General features: G+C 33.8%; 1 protein-coding gene across 1 annotated transcript in view; it reads right to left on the reverse strand.

The window, feature by feature from the left end:
• Positions 1–16,865: 16,865 nt before the first annotated feature.
• Positions 16,866–21,595, reverse strand: part of LOC136826289 (uncharacterized) — an 85,301-nt gene continuing 80,571 nt past the window's right edge. Inside the window, 1 exon segment of the mRNA XM_067083513.1 lies at positions 16,866–17,736. Within this exon segment, the coding sequence (XP_066939614.1) occupies positions 17,162–17,736 (575 nt within the window). The 3' untranslated portion in view covers positions 16,866–17,161.

Below are 21,595 nucleotides of genomic sequence, written 5' to 3' on the forward strand. Positions count from 1 at the left end.
GACATTCCAAAATTTGGAATAAGGTGTAGCATACTGCCAAGATAATTTATATCCTCCTGAAAGGGCTTTACCTTCAATGAATTTCATGGTGTTCAAGGGTACCTTTAATCATAAGACTTCTTTGAAGGTTACTAGCTTCTTACCACTTCCACACAATGATGGCTACTTAGTATACTGTAAATCATGGCAGTCGAGGCAAACTCTTAACAGCATTTTCAAGAGCTGGAAGCTTTATTCAATCTAGAGTTGTTTCATTAGTTTGGAAAGGCTAAATAATATTGGTTAAAACGAGATTTTTATAAAATTTTTTTACCTTATAAAGTTGTCCCTAATTTATTAGACATGGTAATACTTCACCAGATAAATATTTGATTAGTAATGAGTGGTTATATATTTCCCACAAAGAATAAAAAAAACCACAAACTCCATATATATAGATATATACATATACAGTACATGAAACTGAGTATAGAGTCATATAAGGTGAGTGTGTCTAACGTTCAATCCCAAACTACTTATGTTAAACAGGCATTAGTAGGTTTCCATCTGAAACGTTGGGGTGTGGTAAAAATTCTGTGTATTTCAAACCCAAATTAACCATTTCCCAATTCACATTATAGTGGTGGATAATAGTTATAAGCAAACACAAATCTGATGGCATTTAAGCTCATAATACAGTATTGGGATAATATTCTGGGACATTCCCAGATCATACTCATAAAAAACCAAATCATATTCATGAAAAACAAGAAAATATTAAAATGGGCTTCTCTTCCCCTAACTATTTCCTCTCCACCCTTGATATTGCTGCTGATACTCCAAAGATATCAATTTATTTCTAAAAATGGATCTTTTCTTCCACAGCACTTAACAAATCTACACTATAGGTTCAAATTACATAGCACTTGATGAGGCTTCCTTTCATAATCTGTACTTTGGCACTTTATTCCCAATTAAAAAATTATCAGTAACATTCATGGTCAATGAGTAATTGCAATGGCATCAAATACTACTTTACAGTATAATGGTTTTTCTGTTGGCCACTTTCTTTGTCCTTCCAGTACCACATTCACAGACTCACTCCAATGAACTTCAGTCCCAGGTACACATATAGAAATAAAAATCAAGCAACACTTAACTTTCCCTGACAACTAAAATCACCCCTTCAACAGGTTAATGTTTTACATCAACACTACCTAGAGTGCCATTTTACAATCAATCATACTATTTGTATGAATTAAACATCATAAAACAGATGAAGTAATAAATCACTTACAAGAAATACTTGCAGAACAAAATCATTAATGTCCAATTCTATCTAGTTTTGTCTTGTTTCATATTCACTAAAACCTGAGTTCTTTTTCATCTCAACAAAGATTTTGAGTCTTACTGAAAAAACCCCTAAGTTATCCCATGCATTTAAATGATTAGTCTTGCTAAACTACTCTATAGTGATAATTTACACAAAATACTAAGTGCTCAAGGAAAATCTTCTTTGCTTTGGAGTGTTTCTTAGTAAATGTTACTTGTTACAAGGCATCACTGTTTTGATTCAGTCTTTATTACTGCAAGACTTGACACATACACTAGTTTACAAAGTATGATATATGTAGTGACTTTCTAAAAAACCAAATTAACAAAAAAAATTTTTATGATCAGATGAGTACTGGCAGAACCAAAATTTACAAAAAAAAAAAATATATATCTCTTTACTAACCATTTGCAGCAATACCCTACTAGTGGCTAAGAAGTCAGTATTTTATTTCAATTCTTTCAAATATTTTAGGTGGCAATATATGTATGCACTACCTTAGTGCCAATTATACCAGCACACCTAAAGTAAGATCCAATCTTGGGTGAAATTTAATATAATATTCTGTAGTTTGTTTTCATGCACTTATGCACCACAGCAATTTAAATGAATTTAGATGAACAGCACAAGATTCTAGCAAATCATCTTAATCTTTACGGAAGTTTTCTTGCTATCGATTAAATTATGCTGACAGGAACTTAAAAGACTCTTCTTAATATTTTGCTGATCCCAGATTATGACCATGATTTTCCTTGACAGTGATGTCCTAAGTTCACAGTCAAAGGGATCAGAGGAATCAAGAGAATTTTTGTGCTATAAATCAATTTGCAATACACGTCATAACTTTTGTACAAGAGCATAATTACTTGCCATTTGTAAAGATTAACAAACAATTCCTGCTTACAAAAATATTCAATGTTTCATTACATAATAACTCTGTATTCATATACATACCTCACTCCAAAAGTTAATACCATTTCATGCTCCTTGTATGTTACTTTTATGATAGGATTTCTTTACCTTCCATAGCCACAAAATCTTCTTAAAATTTAACATTTACTAAACATTGCAAAATATAACCTACAAGCACTTGACCTGACAGCTACCTACACAAGATCTACAATCATAACCATAACATCATTTTACTTCCATAAGTGGGCAATTTAAATTTCCTGCTCTTATGCTTGTGAACTTACTATTTCCCTCTCAAGGGACATAGGAATGATCCTCAGTGTTAAAAAGAACCACCTAAAAGTAAAAATTTCTAATTATCTGTTACTGTATGGATACCTAGTAATAACTAAAGACAAAATATAAATCCTGCTAATTCTTACTAAACCAACTAGTTCCCATTAAAATGACAGGAGTGAAAGGCCAACAATTCATCTTTGGTTTTAGCCACAACAAAATCAACTGAAAACATTCACGTTATCAAGGTTGCAGGGCGTACTACATGTGCAAATACTAGTTATGTACAGATACAAGCTCTTTCAGATTTGTATCCACCACATCCACATGTGCATCTACAGTGCCAAACAAATCTCTTTTTCTAAAAATATAAAATATTAGATATAACAAAACTTTGTTCAACAGCCATTAATCAGTCCTTATATGATCAAAGTTACATAGCTTATCTATAGTTGTAAGAACAGAAAATATGAACCATCATGTTTTGCAAACCTTAATCCCAAACAAAACAACAAATTCAAAAGCACACATTTGTTGTATACTACACTCAATAATAAGGATGGTGTCATATGACATGGATAAAAAAAAAAATATCAAATTCACCTTTTTTGTTACTGTAACCTGTGTGTGTGTCAGAGAGAGAGAGAGAGAGATACAACACCTGTAATAATTCTTTTTTTTAATGCATTGGTCTTCCTCAAACTTCTGACCTGGGTCAGAGAATAAAAAGTACTGTAAAATGAAAGTAATCTTACACAAGCTTAATTTTCAGGATTGAGCCAGTGGAATAATTTAATCTGGGGAAGAGGCCAAAAAGTGGAATAACTCTTAGAAGACAGGTTTAAGATTCGAGCCAACCTTTAAAATTAGTTTCTCCTCATTAATTCAAAATTTCACTACATAAGTTTTTGGAAAAATCTTATATGATTTGCATAAAACTATGCTTCATATATGCATATAATTTATTACTATGCTCTATGCATACAGGAACATGCTTTAGAAAATAACTTAGATTACGAAGCTATTCAATTTCAAACCTTTAGTCTATAAATGTGAAGAACATGGAAGTCAACTATATGGGAGAAATTCGCCCTTTCTTATGCAAAGGAAATAGACAAGCCCCTTGAAAGGAAAAAAGGCATTGATTCTGGCTCTGCTAACAAATCCTCCCTGGTTACAATACTTCTCTTTTCACAAAGGGGCTTTTGTAAAATAAAATTTATATAGTGCCTCACTATCTCACCTACTTTAGGAGTTTCTCATTTCTCACATGTGGAAATCTAAACCTTAAGTTAATATTGAGGGCTGGATAAATGTTAATCCAGTCAACATGTGGTGTTTAACTGAGACATTTTTTCTTTAGGACATCTGCATTTTAGGAGTAAAATTCCTGTTCATTCCCAAATACTAATATCACTCATTATTTATGAACTCAATGAAGTACTTAATCTGTTTGATTTATATACAAGATACTCTTCAGCATGACTTTACCCAGTCAACCATTCCAACTGATACAAGCAATATTATCTATAATAAAGACAAATCACTTCATTACTGACTTAAACCATTCAATTCAAAACTAATTACTATCTAGTTAATGTATGATGACAAAGGTACTTATTCTTAATGCAAATTAAAAAATGACACCTAAGCTAATAGGCAGTGAAGCTTACAATAAATTATAATCAGTAAAGACCATGGATTAACATTGCCTCATCATCTGAAAAAGAAACAATTCTCATTTCTACTTACGGCCTAGCCAAGCCAGACTGACTATTAGAAATGAAGCCCTGCTCACCACAAAAGTAAAAAATTTTAATATTTGCCTTCAAAAAAGGACTTGAGGAATGGCAAAAAAGATAATTAAACTTAAAACAAATTCAACACCAAAAGTATTCAACCCATACAGTTTTACATATGTCCTATTGCCAACACTGGAAAAATGAGGCCTGTAATCCCATGCTAGCCTATAAGTGGAATGGTGAGGTAAGAGTGCAATGGCAGAACTCCTCTAAAATTGGCTTCAATAGCAATATGAAATGTCAATCCACTGGGTCAGGAGGTCTGCATAATGTAAACTATAGTCTGTATACAATACTATTAAATATTGAAATATTAAAAATATACTATAACCATGTTCATAAACAAGTATAAACCATAGTTTAAAAATACTTATGACAGTACTTTAACCAAAAAGCTCAAGTTAAAACAACATACACTATAGTTTTACACAGCTAGACATACTCGATACTGCTCTATGTAATTTTAGTCTTCCTAAAGCACAGTAGTTGATCTCAATGACTTAAAAGGAAGTTTCTGTTTTCAAATTATCTGTTAATTAGAAGACACAACTGTTTTGAAGACAAAAAACTGTCTTATGTACAAAGAACATGATACAACTTTCATGTAGAAGTGCCCACAAGACGTAAGTCATGACCTTCTGGGAAATTAGAATAAAAACAATGTAGATCCATGTAACTTGCCCCTCAGTATCAAACTTCACCTGATAACTTGAGTTTCTGCTTTTATGCAAACTAGGGAAAGGTAGGAATTCAATTTAAATGACCTGGCTGAGACACAGGATTTCAATTTAAATGACCTCGCCGAGACAAACACAAATAGATATTTTGAAAAGCACAAGTGTGGCAACCATTTCAATGCCAACAAAATGTAAGAGTGAGGGAGATGGTAAAAATACATAGAATTAAGTAGTATCACTGTCCTCTGATTAAAGCATTCTTTATGATAACTTTACTGTTCTCATATATCATGACTAAACTTACTGCTTAAGTCATGATACATGCTGCATATATCTTTTAATACAGTACATGACAGATGTACATTAATGCATTTTTACTACCTCAGTACTGCATCCCTTTTTAGTACCCTATACAACAATGTTGGGACTATAGTTTTTCCTCTGTTTATGCATCAGCTGTCTGTTAGAATGTCACTAGAAATCCAACACAGCTGAAAAAATTTCAATCAAATCTGGGACAAAGGTACACCATCATGCACAGAAGTGAGGGAAGGGTGATAGACTGTCAAGTGTACACCTTCCTTTTTTTTTCTCTCTCTCTTTTATTTTCTAGTCAGACATTGGGCAAAGTAAAATTCAAGAAAGGCCACAGATTTTTTACCAAATATACCTTTCGAGAAGAATTAAGAGAACATTTTATGGGTCCTCAACCTCTGAAATGTTCTGAAAGTTGGATGGGGGTTGATAAGGGACGTATTACTTCAGCAAAATTATAAAAATTTTATGAATGTTTTCTTTGTTACTTCATGCCAAACATAATTAAATGCAGATACAAAATGTAATTCAGGCACTCTTTCATAAACACAGATTCATACTTTGTATTTTCGTTTCCCAACTCATTTAGGGCTTAAATCATTATCATCATCATTAGTAAATGTTTTAACAGGACAACCAGGTCACACATATAACAACTCATTGGGCTTCTCATAAGGATTTGTTCTTAAATGATAGTAAAAAGTAAAACTTTTAGCAATGTAAACTTAAAGAAACTGTATAGGTATGTTAGAAGACACTAAAGGAGAGAGAACAAAGCAGCAAGTAATCCACACAAAGCAACTGGAATCAGTACCAGTTTGCTGAGACTTCCCAAACACTGGTGTTTGACGTGATTTATACAAAACACTTATGATATACAATATAACTGAATATGAATCAACTGATCAGCTTCTATTTTAAATACATGATTTAAATATTGACATTTTATGTTTTTCTAATGCTTTACATACAAGTCTTAGAGAGGCAAATATGGCTGATATTATACACAAAATTATATGATCTTTGGTCTGCTCAAAGAAAATGTCGTACAAACAGATACCCCTGATGTCTGCAATGTTGTAAATAATAAATCACCTTACTATCAGACTGTCCCAGATATTATATGATGTAAAACCTTATCTTCTGTTGCTTAGTACCATTAGCACACTGGTTATCCATCAGCTTTATCAATAAAAAAAAAAATGCTTAAAACAACAATATAGCAAAGGTAATTTCTGACTTATTAAGACCAATTCACAAGAAAAAAAATTAAAAATCAATAAATATCTCATATATAAGATAGAGGAAGGCTAGTGTACTACTTAGTATCAATTACTTCACATATGTACAAATCATTGGTGTTTCACAGTGTCAAAGTAAGTATAGCTTAGTTTTACCAGACCCCTGAGCTGATTAACAGCTCTCCTAGGGCTGGCCCGAAGGATTAGACTTATTTTACGTGGCTAAGAACCAATTGGTTACTTAGCAACGGGACTTTCAGCTTATTGTGGAATCCAAACCACATTATAGCGAGAAATGAATTTCTATCACCAGAAATAAATTCCTCTAACTCTTCATTCACAGTGTCAACTGACCCAGTGGTATACCTCTATGAGGGATATACAGTAACAACTCTACATAGAAGTGGATGAATTAACTCCTACCACAGGGAACACAAGGTACAGTATAAATACAGCATTCCAATCACCATCTAAGTTATCAGCAGGTATAAAACAAAAATCAAAATTACCCATTGCAAGGATGATTAGAAACATGACAGTACCAACAAAATAGCTACAACTTATTATAACAAATAAACATTAAAATCCAAAAATTTATATAGTATGCAAATATTACTCGGCTGCAAACATATTTGTAGCACAGTCGTCAAATTTTAATGAGTTCTTCCAACATACAGTCCTTTTCCAGTGTGTGCAAATTGCCCATGGGCAAGTACAATTTCAGCCTGGAAACCATTTAAATTTGAATCAGAATTCTTTTATATGCCTTATAAAAAAAAAATCATCAGATATGGGGAAAAAGTAAAACTGGGGCTCAAAATCTGTGAAAGACCATTTCTAGATTACAGTACTTGTTACCGATAAAACTTAAATTTCTAAGGTGCTAAACATAACCTATATACTGGAAAATATCCAGATTACAGCTCCCCAACGAAAATCAATATTCTTTTGCCCACTAAGGTGACATATCTTTCTGAAACATGCCAAAAGTTGCTAAGATAAAGCTCAAGAAATAATGGAAAGCACAGTTACTGTTCCCTGATGGATCTCTTGTTCCAGAAAGCCTGCACAAACAAATTTTAAGACTGTGTTTGGTCTTCTTATAGAGTATTAACCATTGTTTTATTCATGTTAGTTCCATATTTCCTTAATCACAGTACCGGCAACAATAACAATAGGCCCATGATATGGTTAATTACTTCTCTAAAATGTCTGTCTAGGTATGTATATGACATCAATTAAGACTAACAGTCTGTATCATAATACTATCAGGAGCACCTTATTCCTTCCTTTCTGCACACTGTGTACATCGTATCCCTTAATTGAAGCCTCTGCAAAGGGCGAAACATTTCAAGACAAGGAAACGATGCATACTCCTCCTAATACACTGCATTTTCTCTCACCACTCTAGGCCCTGCTTGTTTTGCTATTTCAGCTCTGTAAGTTGCTGCGAATCCCTGGGATTAGCAAATGAGATCTCATACTACATCTCTCTAAGAGGAAAATCTTCTCTAATGGGGCAAGATAACCTCAAAGAGTTTTATGCCTGACACATTTCAAGTAAATGTAGCATGAAGCATGCATCCCTCAAGGCAGTAATTACCACACAAGATACTGTGGAAAGGCAGAAGCACAGAAACCTTATTTAAAAGAGGATACTCTCCTTTTCAAGTGGGCCTCGTGTAATTCCTAGCCGTAGAAAAAATTTAAATCTTACATGGGAATTCTTCAGTTTCAAGGCTGCATCCCTGACTGATGTGAAGGGTGCTGTCTGTTGAAAAAACTTAAGGGGTTCTCTAGGTGTGCATCAGTGTCTAGATGATCTGCCAGTCAGTCAGTGTTGTACCATCAACTAACACTGGGTACATTTACTAGGCTGCAAGATGACACAGAAGGGTGGCTGACTCCTTTCTGCTCATCTTTGCCTCCCAGCAGATGCTGGTACACATTTATGGTGAGTTGACTGGTGAAGATAGGCCAGGATCAAACCAAAGACCTTGTTCATGCAAGCCTAGTGCTCTATTGCAAATATCCCACTGCAGTACCCCAGGAAACTGTCTTGAACCCTCTCTGTATGTATGCTGAAGAGATCCTGTGCCACAAGAGAACTCTTACAGATGATGATTATTGCAGGAACTACTGAGAGCATACTCCTATTCCCTTTCTGTAACCCATGAACTAGCCATGGGTCCACTTTGAGGGTTTCCTGTACCCATCAGGTAGTTAGTTAGAGGACGCTACCATCAGGCATACTCAGGAACTGGTGGGTAATGCTGTTGTTACTTCCCCTCTAGCTATAGACCTGGAACAAAACTTGGGAAACAATGTTGGTAAAACTGGTTGCTAAGCAAGAGGGTCTGCACCCTTAGGAATACAATCTTGTTTACCACAGAAGCCTAATTTAGTTTAGTACTAAGAAGAGTTAATGTGTTAAGAAACGGCAAGGATAGGACTGGAATAAAATCGTGAGTAAACAAGTAATTTGCCTCCCTGCACCTATCTAAATGTTGGAGGTATAATTGTGCCCATGTCGAACATCCAACAAGAGAGTTGCATTGCAAGGCTCATGACCATCATCTCTGTCTACATCTACGACGTACATCTGAGTGCTGATAAAATGTCCAACAGATTTCTGGAAAGTTTTATCCTTTTCACAGGGTGTCGGGCAATACAGGGTACTGCCATTCCATTCCAGTAATCTGGACACACCTTTGAATTAAATCATGTTTAGAAACCTATATTATCACAGTGCACTGAGGCATTCCCACTCGTGTCACAATCACACTGCTAGTGCTAGATGTCTTTCCTGTGTTTCAAGAACTTTTGTCTATGTCACTGTGTCATCTAGCAGAAAAACTTGGGGTCTTGTATGCATGTACTTTTATCTCTTTCCCAAACTTGTCTTAAGCACTTGCACTTAACCCTTACGAATCCGTGCTCATGCCTCTCGATCCTTTTTCTGTCATTGAACTTTGATGTATCTTGGAAGCCTGTTACCCCTAATATCTTGATGCTTTTAGTCGCTGTGCCACAGCATGTAACATTCCTAAGGAATGTATGTCTCTGCCACTGCACTCCAGATTTACTTAAATCTCCTGGATACTTTGAAGACCGACTGGAATCAGCTTATCTGCTGAGACAACTGCATCTATGGGGATGAATTAAAGCACTCACCAGCACTACTGGATAACTATTTCCCCAAGTTTTCTCCTCCTGAAATGCTAAATTCTGTTGGCTACCTACATCCACACAATAGCAAGTACCAGCCTCTGTGACCAGCTGAAGGGCCAGAGGCAGCCCAATGTTCTACCAACCATTCCAGCAGCTTTCAGGATCTCCCTATTATTCAGAAGACCCTGATAATTATTTAGGTTTGGCTTGAGTGCTAGAAGAACTTTCCGACACACAGAAATGGTGAAAGGAACCAAAATAAATGTTAAAGATTGCCTAAAATAATGCTTGCATATACTATCATGAGTAGTCAGGAAATGCACTTCTTTATCTGACCACAAGTGAAAAAAGAAGGGGCATGACATAGGCACAAACAATAAAACTTGTCCACATAAACAATAACATCATGAGCAAATGTTTCCAATTTAAAGTTGTCGTCTTTCATATTGGGAAGGACTGGCTAACCTATATGCTACGCACCCACAAAATCAGAGGATATTCCAGAATAACACTGAATCGACTTTTTAGGAAGTCATTCTACGAAAGTTTCTGATATCCCTGTAAAAATTTAAAATAGGAACTCCATGTTAAAAGGCAGGTGCTAGAACCAATACAGTAGTCTTTAGAATTCTGTACATTTATATATAACAGCATGCTATACAATTAAACTAATAAAAACAAAGTATAATTTAGTGCACAAGCATAATTTCATATAATAACAGGAAAATCTAACAGTCATGTAATAGTTCATCAGGCATCTAAAGACTCACTGCATTACTACTGCATATCAAAACTAACAAAAAACCTTGATCATGAAACAATCATCACTGTACCATAAAAATAAAATGTTCATTATTATTAGGTAGTTTAACGAGACAACAGTGAAAATGACATGGAAGGATGAAGCTCCCCTTCTCCTGGTGTGCTGTATCCCTTGGTGAGTGTTTACCTGTGCTGAATCTTTTCTCAAGGCAAGCCAGCCCAACTCAGTCCACTCCCAAGCCCAGAAAAACAGGGTGGGTTGAGTCAGAAAGAGTATTTACCCAAAAAACAAGAACCAAAACCAATTATCCAATGGGCCATTCAAAGATATAAATAGCTGAAGGAGCCTCAATAGGGCTTAAGCTGCGAGAACAAGTTAGACCAGATGACCAAGGTAAAATGTTCAACCCTCAGAGGCATGGCCCAAAGGGTTTGCTATTATTGATTATAAAATTCAAATTTCAACTGTCAACTTTGTTTTTTAAAAACATTAAAACTGAATCTGATGAAGATCTGACAAAATTTTCTGAATTTATATGCAAAACATGACAACGTTCTGTTGGTAGAAACTTCACTGCAATGAACACTCAAAAAACTTGCTTTATATAATGCACTGCTATAAAACTTTGGGTTATACTACTGAACTCCCGCAAAGCTATGGCCTTATTGATTAATTAAACCTACCCTCTGCTGCTCCATTCTCTGCTTCAAGAGAGTCGACATTGGACCTAACGATTCTGAATGTCTGACAGTAATATATCATGTGCTTGATATTTGTTTTTCTCTTATTGGAACAGTGATCTGTCTGGATGTTAGCAGTTACCCAGGATCACTATCAGCCATGTTCTATTTTTCTCCGACAATGGTAATACGATTTAGACCACTGCCCCAAGAGCTTTGTTTGGTCACCTTTCACAAGCTCTCTTTCAACAAAAGACTTCCACTAGAACCTTGTTGTCTGAGCTCCAAAAGCTAGTGAGTTATCTCAATGGTCATCTGGGCAATAATGTTGAAGCTCATTTTCAAAAGTGGTGGCTTTGGAACTTTGTTTCCTCATCACAGCCATAATGTTCAATTACTCTCAAAGCTTCATCTTTGAAAAAAAAGCTACTCAAAATAAAATCCCGTGGAAAAAAAAATATGAGCGAAAACATTATTTAACGCCACCCAAAGACAGATGTTACAATAAAAGAAGCTGATTTTGGCTATTCTTAAGCATATCCCAACTTCCTTCATGACAGTAAAATTCTTTTCCAACAACTTGATTTTGCTCTTATTTCCCCATGTTCCATCCCAACCTAAATTTGACTTTAATTACTCCACTTCTTTTTGAATTCTATTACCTGAACAGCTGTTATTATGCCTAAGAAGTAGTAATTGCTAGTGTGTAGATCATCAAAATTATCAATTCCAGTATTACAAAATAACTTACCGTAATACTGAGGCAGGCAATACCAACAATAACTTAATTGTACTGTTGTTATTGCAGTACTACTACTGTAATAACAATACTAAAAATAACAGTCATCATTATCATTATTATTATCATAGGCAGCCAACTTTACCTGGAAATCTTAGTAAACATATATCCACTAAACCAGTGGGCATAAAACAATAAGAACCAGATATGCTGTGGCATGTACTTGGAAATCATAGCAGGCTCATAAAACTTATCTGCAGTAAGAACAGGGAGGGTTTAAAACCATAGACATGGATGCAGTGGGCACATTATGATTTAATATATAAGTAGCAGCATTTCTGTTCCTTTCTTTTTAATTCTTTTGTGGATGAGTGGAAATACAGCTGGCCTGATGTCTCATTAACTATCTAGTTCAAATCCTCAAGGATATGATTGTCACAATACTACTACTAATACTACTACTACTACTACTAAACTACTACTAATAATAATAATAATAATAATAACTGCAAAGAATATTTAATAACAAAAATTTATCTTCCTTGAAAAGAAAAATACTGTGTTGAATATTCTAATTTAGGCTGTAATGGTTCAAGAATCTTCAAGCATAATGACCTATTATAACTAAACTGATACAGTATAGTCAAGAGATGTACTATCAAAATTAAAGTTTACAGTATGATTTGTAAAAATAAAAATGATCCTAGTTTTCTTTGTGCTCAAGACTGACATGATGCTAAAAATACTGACAGCAAAGCCGATTTACTAATATAAAGAAACGAAATCTAAGCTTCAGGCTGTTACACAAAACCATCATAGCAACTGGCATTTCCTGCTACCATATAAGAGAAAAATAGTCACACAAAAAAAAAAAAAACTCTATAGATTTTAATCAGCAAAAAACCAAATAAAGCCTGCATGCTTGAGGGATGGCTGAAAATTTTAATTACCTGCCTAACAAGGAACAAAATGATTATCATATATTAAGAGCCTTGCAAACAAAGAAAAGGTGCACGTATTTATCTAATTCACATCTACGTAAACTGACACTATCTTCATTTAAAACAAGTGTTTTCAAAAAGCAGAATTCCCTGACACAAGACTGAAAGCTTGAAAAAAATAAGTATACATCCTTACATGATCTTAGTATAAATAAATATTTTACTTCTAGGAACTAGTTCTGGCAGAAACCTAGTTGTTTAATTCAATAATCTAGCAGTTGTGACAGTGAATACTGTATACCATTTTCTATCTATATATAGTTTTATGCTAATTATCGTAACAGGAGGTGATAAGAACTGCCTAATATTCCACATATCTCGGTAATGATTTCCTTGTTGTTAATCTGGATGCAGAGTCCTTCAGTATTTCTATTTACTACATAATCAAAATAATCAATAAGTGCTCACAGCTACTATGCAGATGATTTTTATTACAGAGTTGTTTAGCTAGACCAGAATCGCATTTTTAGACTGCCACAGGGAGAGCATGAAGGATTTATCCATATGAGGTAAACACTGGAGCTAAACAAAGTTGGACACCTAAGTGGGAAGAATACTAATAATTAATAGTACTCATGGAAACTATGTGAAACATTCTGTAACAATATTGCTGGAAATAATTGCACAATCAATGCATTCACCATTCAATCTTTTAATTCCTTACGCAAAAGTACTGGTGCTAATAAAGATGGATCAATCACTCGTGGAAGTCTGTGATTTAATTTTCTCTTTTAATATTCACACATGTTAAAGAGACAATAGAAATTTCAATAATATAAAAAATAAAAAACCAACAACTTTTAAGGTCACCAAAGTAACACTAAATTATTACCAATGATCAAATGCTAGACTTTGAGAATAAAAAAAAAAAAAAGAGAAAAGGCATCAGATTGGTAACATCCCTCAGGCCACAAACTGACCATTACAGATTATAGTCTGCAATTAAAATATGATACTGTAATATTGTTGTTGACACCTACTGCACTACGCTAATGAGAGAATGACTTTTTGGTTCTTCATTCGTTCTCACCATTACAAATTTTATGAAATCCAAAAAAAACCATTTAAATTTTTAATTTTCTCAACCGTTGATTACCAATGATCTTACAAAGAACTGCCATCTTTACAATCTAACGGCTGAGATTCAAAATATGGCATTGCGTTTACCTTGTTCAAAGCCGGCTGTGAAATAAACAATGTCCTGTCCTTTTCCAGCCACACTGCACCACCACAACACACTACCTCACCTATGGACACAAGCATAAGTTTGAAATAAGCTTAGTTTAGATACTTTCCTCGAAGCAATCCTGCTTGTAAATTTTAATCTTTTGTAAGTTTGCATTTATAAAAAACAGAGATAATGAACAGTACCTCACATCCAGTGCTGGTTGATAAATTTTCTGGCATCTACTAGTACAGTTGCTACTTCTCTTACACAGTACACACCCCACACTACACCTACCCCTGGGAGGATGGATATTCTGCCACTGGACAAGTTTTTGAGGTTTTGCATAAATAGTGAAAAAATAATAATTATAACAATAAATACAGTATCAGCAATTAAAAACTCATGAATTTACCACTTTCCCTGTGCTTCACAGCACAGAATCCTACCTTGCTAAACAGTAAACTAAGTGCTCATTTGGCCAATCAGCTATCACATAAGTCAAAAACACTACAGATAGCACATGATTTTCCTTAAAACATAAGATCAAAGAGTTAAGTAAAAAGTATGAAACAAAAGAAGGCTCCTTCGCGACATATTTTCATTTAGTGAAATTGCTAAAAGCACTACAATCCGACGATATAATAAAAATTACCCGGGGTATAATTAATATAATATTGATATTTTACCCATTACAGTTTAATCAAGGCTAATGACCAAATGAGAATCTTCCCTATAATTTCTGTTTTCTCATCAACATTTTTGGAAAAAATGATATGCAAATAAGTTCCGAATACCAAAAGGGTTTTTTTTACATATCAGCAACAGGGGTTGGGATTCTTCATTTTTTTTTTATCACTTGCAGTTATTCCAATGTACAGAACTTCTCTGTCCTGGTTTGCCACCTAAACCTGAAGTTAACATTTTTCATTCACCATTAAGTAAACACTGATTGTGCATTTTATGAAGCTTGTCTATAAAAAGTAGTATTTTAAAAAGAAAATTATTGTAATTTTTAAGTGAAAATAAAACTGGCAAAGGACATTCTAAAGCTACCATTTTCGAACCTTTCTGGGTGTAATGTACAGTCCTGAGGTAAAGCTTCATCTTCAATTTGTTTACTCTGTCATCAACATCCTGCTCAGTCTATGTTTGACAGTGAGATGATCTGTTAAAAGTGAGTATAAATGTACCAATTCTCATACACATACAAAAACACACCTTAGTGAAGTCTGACTTTAGTTTGTTCTAAAATCTGTGAGCTTTTAACAAACCCACTTTAACCAAATTGGATGTGTAAAACTGCATGCTGATAAGTGCAAGGGAAACCTTATGCTTATTCCTAAAACTATTAATAATTTTTTCAGTACTAAATCTCCCAATTCCACACAATCATACAAAAAAATACAAAATTATTTTCCTATTAAAAAAATAATTATTAAAGGAACAAACTTAAGGAGCAGAACCACATTAATTTGACTTTGTATTAACAACTGAATACCAAATTCCCCTGATGCCTATGTTGATCCAACTTTCTATAAAAATATGAGAATAACATCAGACATAATCAGAGACAAAGCTATGACAAAATATACAATATTATGAAAAAATGAGCAGTAAAAAAAAAAAAGTGTAAGAGTACACCTCATCTACTTTCCTCGATACCTTGACTATTTGTTGACTAACTTCTTAAAATTTCTATTCTTTATAAAGCTTACAAATTTCAAAACACTTAGCAGCTACTTAATTTGCAGCTTATGGTAAAACCAAAAACTTATTTTCACAAAGTTCTAATGATATAACTGCTGTTATAGGCCCACTGCCACCCAGAAAATAATCATGCATTGTAAATAGAGGTAGAATGTGATATCAATAGATCTGTCCCATGCAGAGAATTTTTCAAACATTTCACTATGATACTCAGGAGCATATTTGCAATACCTTTCCTTCTGCAACAGAAACCAATAGGAGATTCCTTCATCTGTGCATTGTCATTGTAAAAAAAAGCTATTACAGTAATAATGCTGTATTGTTTACAGTCATGCAAATACACAAACAGGTACTCACTATGAACCTACATTCTTTTAACACTGCCCTCTTTTTCATCTAACCATATCCTGAATTAAAATCTTGATAGTGTAAATACCAGGTGACAAGTGCTGGAAACTTTCAACCATTCATGGATTCCATTGCTACTAAAACAAAGGATGTCAAGTATTGTATGTCGAGAAAAAGAAAAAGTATGATGCAGGAATTTCAATTTTCCATTATCACTTCAGGATGTCAAGTGAAAAGTCTCCAGCTGCATTACCAGGAGGGAATGCTTCCCTTTCAATCACAAAGCCTATGAACATTTAATGGAGGGAGGTCGTAAGACGTGTCTCCTTTATTCAATGCATATTTAGTGACCAAGTCACTTTACACCCTGAACAGACCCAAGTCGAGGGTCATTAATGAACTGAAAACGTTGTTGAACTACAGTTCCTTATGAAGATATTTGTGACACTTTGTATTAAAGCTGCACTGGTGCATGCAATACATGGCTGAAACCTTGACTATGACATCCTTACCATGGGAAAGGGCACATCAACTATAATTTTTTTTTTTGTATATTTTTTCTTTCCATATTCATCTGGATACAATGGTAATACCGGGTAATATGAACTAGAGCTTCTTGAAATTATAACACTGAATCAGAGTACTTCGGCTATAAATGATAATTCTCAACATTTTTGTGTGGACTAATGACAATAATAAATTCAGTTACTCAACTGGCGTACGTTATAAAAAAAGGAAAAAAAAAGAAGAAAATATACAAGACAATACAGTCCTAATGAATATATCATTATATTTTGGTTGGTCTAATATACACACAAAGCCTTTAATGTAATTACATATGCAAAAGAAAAACTTTTACTTTATTATTAAGGTTTCAATCAAATCCCTTTCCTGGCAGGTATTTACTTTTTTGTTTTTCCACTGATATGAAACATGCTAAATATCCAGCCAGTACCCCTCTTTACACATACACTTTCATGCTTTAACAGTCACAATGCAGTCAAAATTGCAACTGACAGCAACACAACAACTGCTCTCAAGGAGACACTTCACTTTAATGGAGAAATAGTGGCAGTGTCAGTAACGAGTCCAGGACGTTGATTCAATAAATTCCCCTTACACTCTGCTATTGGAGTTTCTGATTCACAAAATTCAGTCTGGCCAGTAGCATCGCTAGTCTGAGACATGAGCGAACTGTCACTCACATCTACTACAGAACACCCACCTCCCACCTCAGTGGTGGGAAATGAATGGCCGGCACTCAAATCAAACTCAGCTAAATTAATGTTATTTTCTTGAACAATATTGGAGAGGGCTTGTGATATAGTATTAAGTTCTTGTTGATTAAATGAGGAGGAAATGATAGAGTCAATAGGGATGTTGCCTGCAACAAGCTCATTTAAGGTTGACTCATCTAAGCTAAGTGTAGTGCCTTCTTCTGTCAGAGGTGGAGTAGCTGAGGTGGTAATGGTTGTAGCCGATGCTGCTATAAGAGCTGGATTAGCAGCTGAGGGACGAACAGAGTGGGGTGGACAGTGACGCCGCACATCATCATCTCCCTCTCTATGACCTTCCAAGTCCTCTTTCTCATCAGAATGACCATCAAACTCTCCACTCTTCCCTTCTGCCAAAAAAAAAAAAATCACATACTGACTGGATAAATAATCTAAAATCAGTAACATTCTTAAATTCCACAATAATCTAAGTGTATTTAAATGTCTAAACTTTAATCTAAAAAATAATCTACCTTGATTTTGAATTATTCACTAAATGGTAGTTATTCAATACCATTAAAATTATCACCTCTCACAAGGACAGTTAACAGTAGTTGCACTAAATCTTCACTGGAAAACTTTACAGAAAAACCTAATCCAAATACTTTTCATCCAACTTTACAGATTAGCAAATGGTTTTGCTGCATATTTTTACAAATGAGCCAACCTATTTCAAAATTTTTTTTATCTAATCATAGAAACACATCTGTAAAATTCAGTAAGATTAAATAAAAACCAAATACTGATTAACTAAATTAAACTCAGAAAGTTTAAAATAAAACTTGCTTCCTGTGTCTTACCTACACAGTGCTGGATGCCATATATTAAAAAACTTGTTACAGTACTAACAATAAGCATTCAGACCATTAAAATCTACTGAAAATTGAATATAACACAATTACTTTAACACATATATTAGGATCACTTTGCTAACATCTGATCAACTGATTTAGTCATACAATTCTCATTATGAAAACATTAATGAAATTATAAAATTGTTTCATTACAATTTTAACAATTCTATAACCTTGAAATATAAAAGAATTACTGCACAGAACAGTATTCTCTTAACCCTTTCACTTACTGATGTCTGACATAAATGTCATCCAAATTTAAGTCCTTTTGCATTTTGATGACTTACAGAAACTTAAAAGTAAATAAATAAATAAATGAAGGTTGCATAAACCAGCACACACGATGAGGATCACTTTCAGGGAGTGTGCTTGATAATTTTTATACATATAGAATATTATGTCGATTTGTTTTGTATAGTTTTAGATTTTAATCCTATAATTACATCATCTTCTTTATGGAAAATGTGAAGTGACTTCGTCATTCACTTTTTCATAATTTTCCTTGCTATAATTATAACTTTTGCATCAATAAATCTACATAATTTATCTGGGTAATCTATCTTTATCACAAAGAGGCTTTTTGGCAATTATTTTTTTTTGGGGGGGAAAGTGCAAAGTTTTCTTGTTTCTTGTAATTTCTACTCATTGTTCCACCTACATAAAATTATTTCGGGTGCCTTTTTTATGCTATTGTACAGAGCAATCATTCAGCTGCAAAATGTTAGAGCTACATGTCTGTGAACAAATGAACGAAAAAAGTAAAAGGAATTTTTTGCGCATAATGCGTGAGGGACTATCACTTTTACGGACAATGCAACGCTACTTCGTCAATTTTTTATATTTTCCTTGCTATAATTACAACTTTTTGGTATTTCAATATCTATGTGATTTCCTCGATATACTATGTATTTACAACAATGGCTTTATCCTAAATATTTACCTTGGCAAATTATTTTTTGGGGAAAGAGCAAAATTTTAACATACTGGTAATTTCTACTCTTTATTTCATCTGCACCAAGTTATTTTTGGGAGATTTTTTATGCCATTGTATAAGGCAATCATTCAGCTGCAAAATTAAACAAAACTGAGCAGTCTACCATGAAAACTGTCAAGTTACATATTTTTTAACAAAAAAGACAAAACATTTTTTGCGCGTATCATGTGGGTGACTGGCACTTTTCTTACGGAAAACATTTTTTCATATTTTCCTTGCTATAATTACAACTTTTTAAACTGCAATAACTAGGTAATTTACTGGGTGTTCTATGGATAAAAAGCAGACTTTATCACAAACAGTTTATCTTTGGTAAATTTTTTGGGGCGGACAATTCCAAAATTTTCTTATATCTTGTCATTGCTACTCATTATTCAACCTGCACAAAAATGATTTTGGGGAGGATTTTTTCTGCCATTATACAGAAAAATTGTTCAGGTGAAAAATGAAACAAAATTGAGCAGCTTACCTTGAAAATTGTCAGAGCTACTCATCTTTGAACACAAAAAAGTTTAAACATTTATGTGCCTACCGTTTGAGTCACTGCCACTTACCACAGACATAATTGTTTATAAGAGTCATAAGCGAAAGGGAAGTGTAATAATAGTTAGTTAGTTTTGTACACAGCCTATGCATCCTTAGGGAAGACTAAGTGTTTAGGTGTTTTAGAACTAAGTAGATGAGTTTGACAATTTTTTGTGAAATGTGTTAAAACTATAAGATTCTTTTAAATTATACCTTAATAACTACTGAACTTCCTATTCTTAAACTGTGTTCAGTGAAATTAAGTTAAGAACTTATTTTTTAATGCAATAAATACATCAATACTATTTTTTAAGGCAAAAAATACATCAATACTATAACATCAACTTAAACATGATAAAATCCATCAAAACAATTCAATACAGGCAGTCACCGGTTATCAGTGGGCTCGGTTATCAGCGATCCAGTTTTACAGTGCTTGTCTAGCAATGAAAATCGGCAATTTTTGGTGCTGAAAATCACCTATTTCTACTTATCGGCACCGATACATACCTAATAGAGGTGCCGATATCCGGTTATCGGAGCCGATAAGTGCTGAAAATCACCGATTTTCGGTTATTAGCGATTTTCGCTTACCGTCACATTGTCAGAACAGAACGCCCACTGATAACCGGGGACTGTACAGGTGAAATAAATGAAAATTAAAATACTAGTCAAATACCCAGGCCTATTGCCTCTTAGCTTCTTTATTCAACCTGTATTAAATAACTGCTTAATAACATAAATGAATAAAACATTAAAATGCAATGAAAATATAATGCAATAAATAAATCTTTAACACAAAATGCAATTAGCATAATAAAAACTTACTGAATAATTGCTGAAAGATAATGAGATTGTTTATATTCAACCAGCTGATTTTGCCCTAAGGTTAAAGATGAAAAACATTACATTTCACCTAATTTCATACCATTCTGGTAATGCAAAACCCCTTTTACAGGCAAACTTAGGCTAGCTTGGGTTAGGGTAGGCATACTGCACTGGTAAAACACAAAAATGTCATGGTTCTTTTATTTCATAAACATCTTTAGATTGTATTATAATCCTTCAGAAAAGCAAAAACATTTTGGTAACACTTGGTATCTTAATCAGCAACCCTGGGCTAGCTTTTATGAAATAGTTCCATTTACTCCAAACAACTGGCAATTCTGCACAAATTTTCCTTCCAATCAGTCCAGATAATTGGGGTTTTATTAATTATTATTATTATTATTATTATTATCATTATTATATTAACCCTTAAACGCCTATTGGGCGTATCGTAAATCCGACTAAAATTGTCTGTTGGGTGCGAGTGGGCCGATACCGACATCTTTCGACTACAAAATTTCATCTACTGTCAACTGACTCGTAAAGTAGTCGAAAACAATTATGAAAGCTAAAATACTTACACATTCTAGTAATATTCAATCATGTACCTTCATTTTTAACAAATTGGAAATTTTCCTTTTAATATTTCGATTTATGGTGAATTTTTGAAAAAATTTTCTTACCTTACGTTAACTCAGCGAGAAAAATTTCATAAATTCTTTCGTCATTTTGTCGTAATTTTTGCACTGTTCTATATTAGCCATTACATAAAGTTTATATATGAAAATGTAATGCATTTCATGTACAATACAGAAATACAACCCATGGTTGTAACTTTTATCAGTTTGGAAATATTTTCATATAACCCACGATAACTGCAAAATTTCAACTCGTCAACTTTGACTCGACGAAATGGTCAAAACCTAATTTTGCAACAATTGGAAGTCTCACAATATTTCCATTTATGGTGAATTTTTAAAAAACTTTTTCCTTACGTCCGCGCCACAG

This window comes from Macrobrachium rosenbergii, chromosome 3 (assembly GCF_040412425.1).
Source record: "Macrobrachium rosenbergii isolate ZJJX-2024 chromosome 3, ASM4041242v1, whole genome shotgun sequence".
NCBI lineage: Eukaryota > Metazoa > Arthropoda > Malacostraca > Decapoda > Palaemonidae > Macrobrachium > Macrobrachium rosenbergii.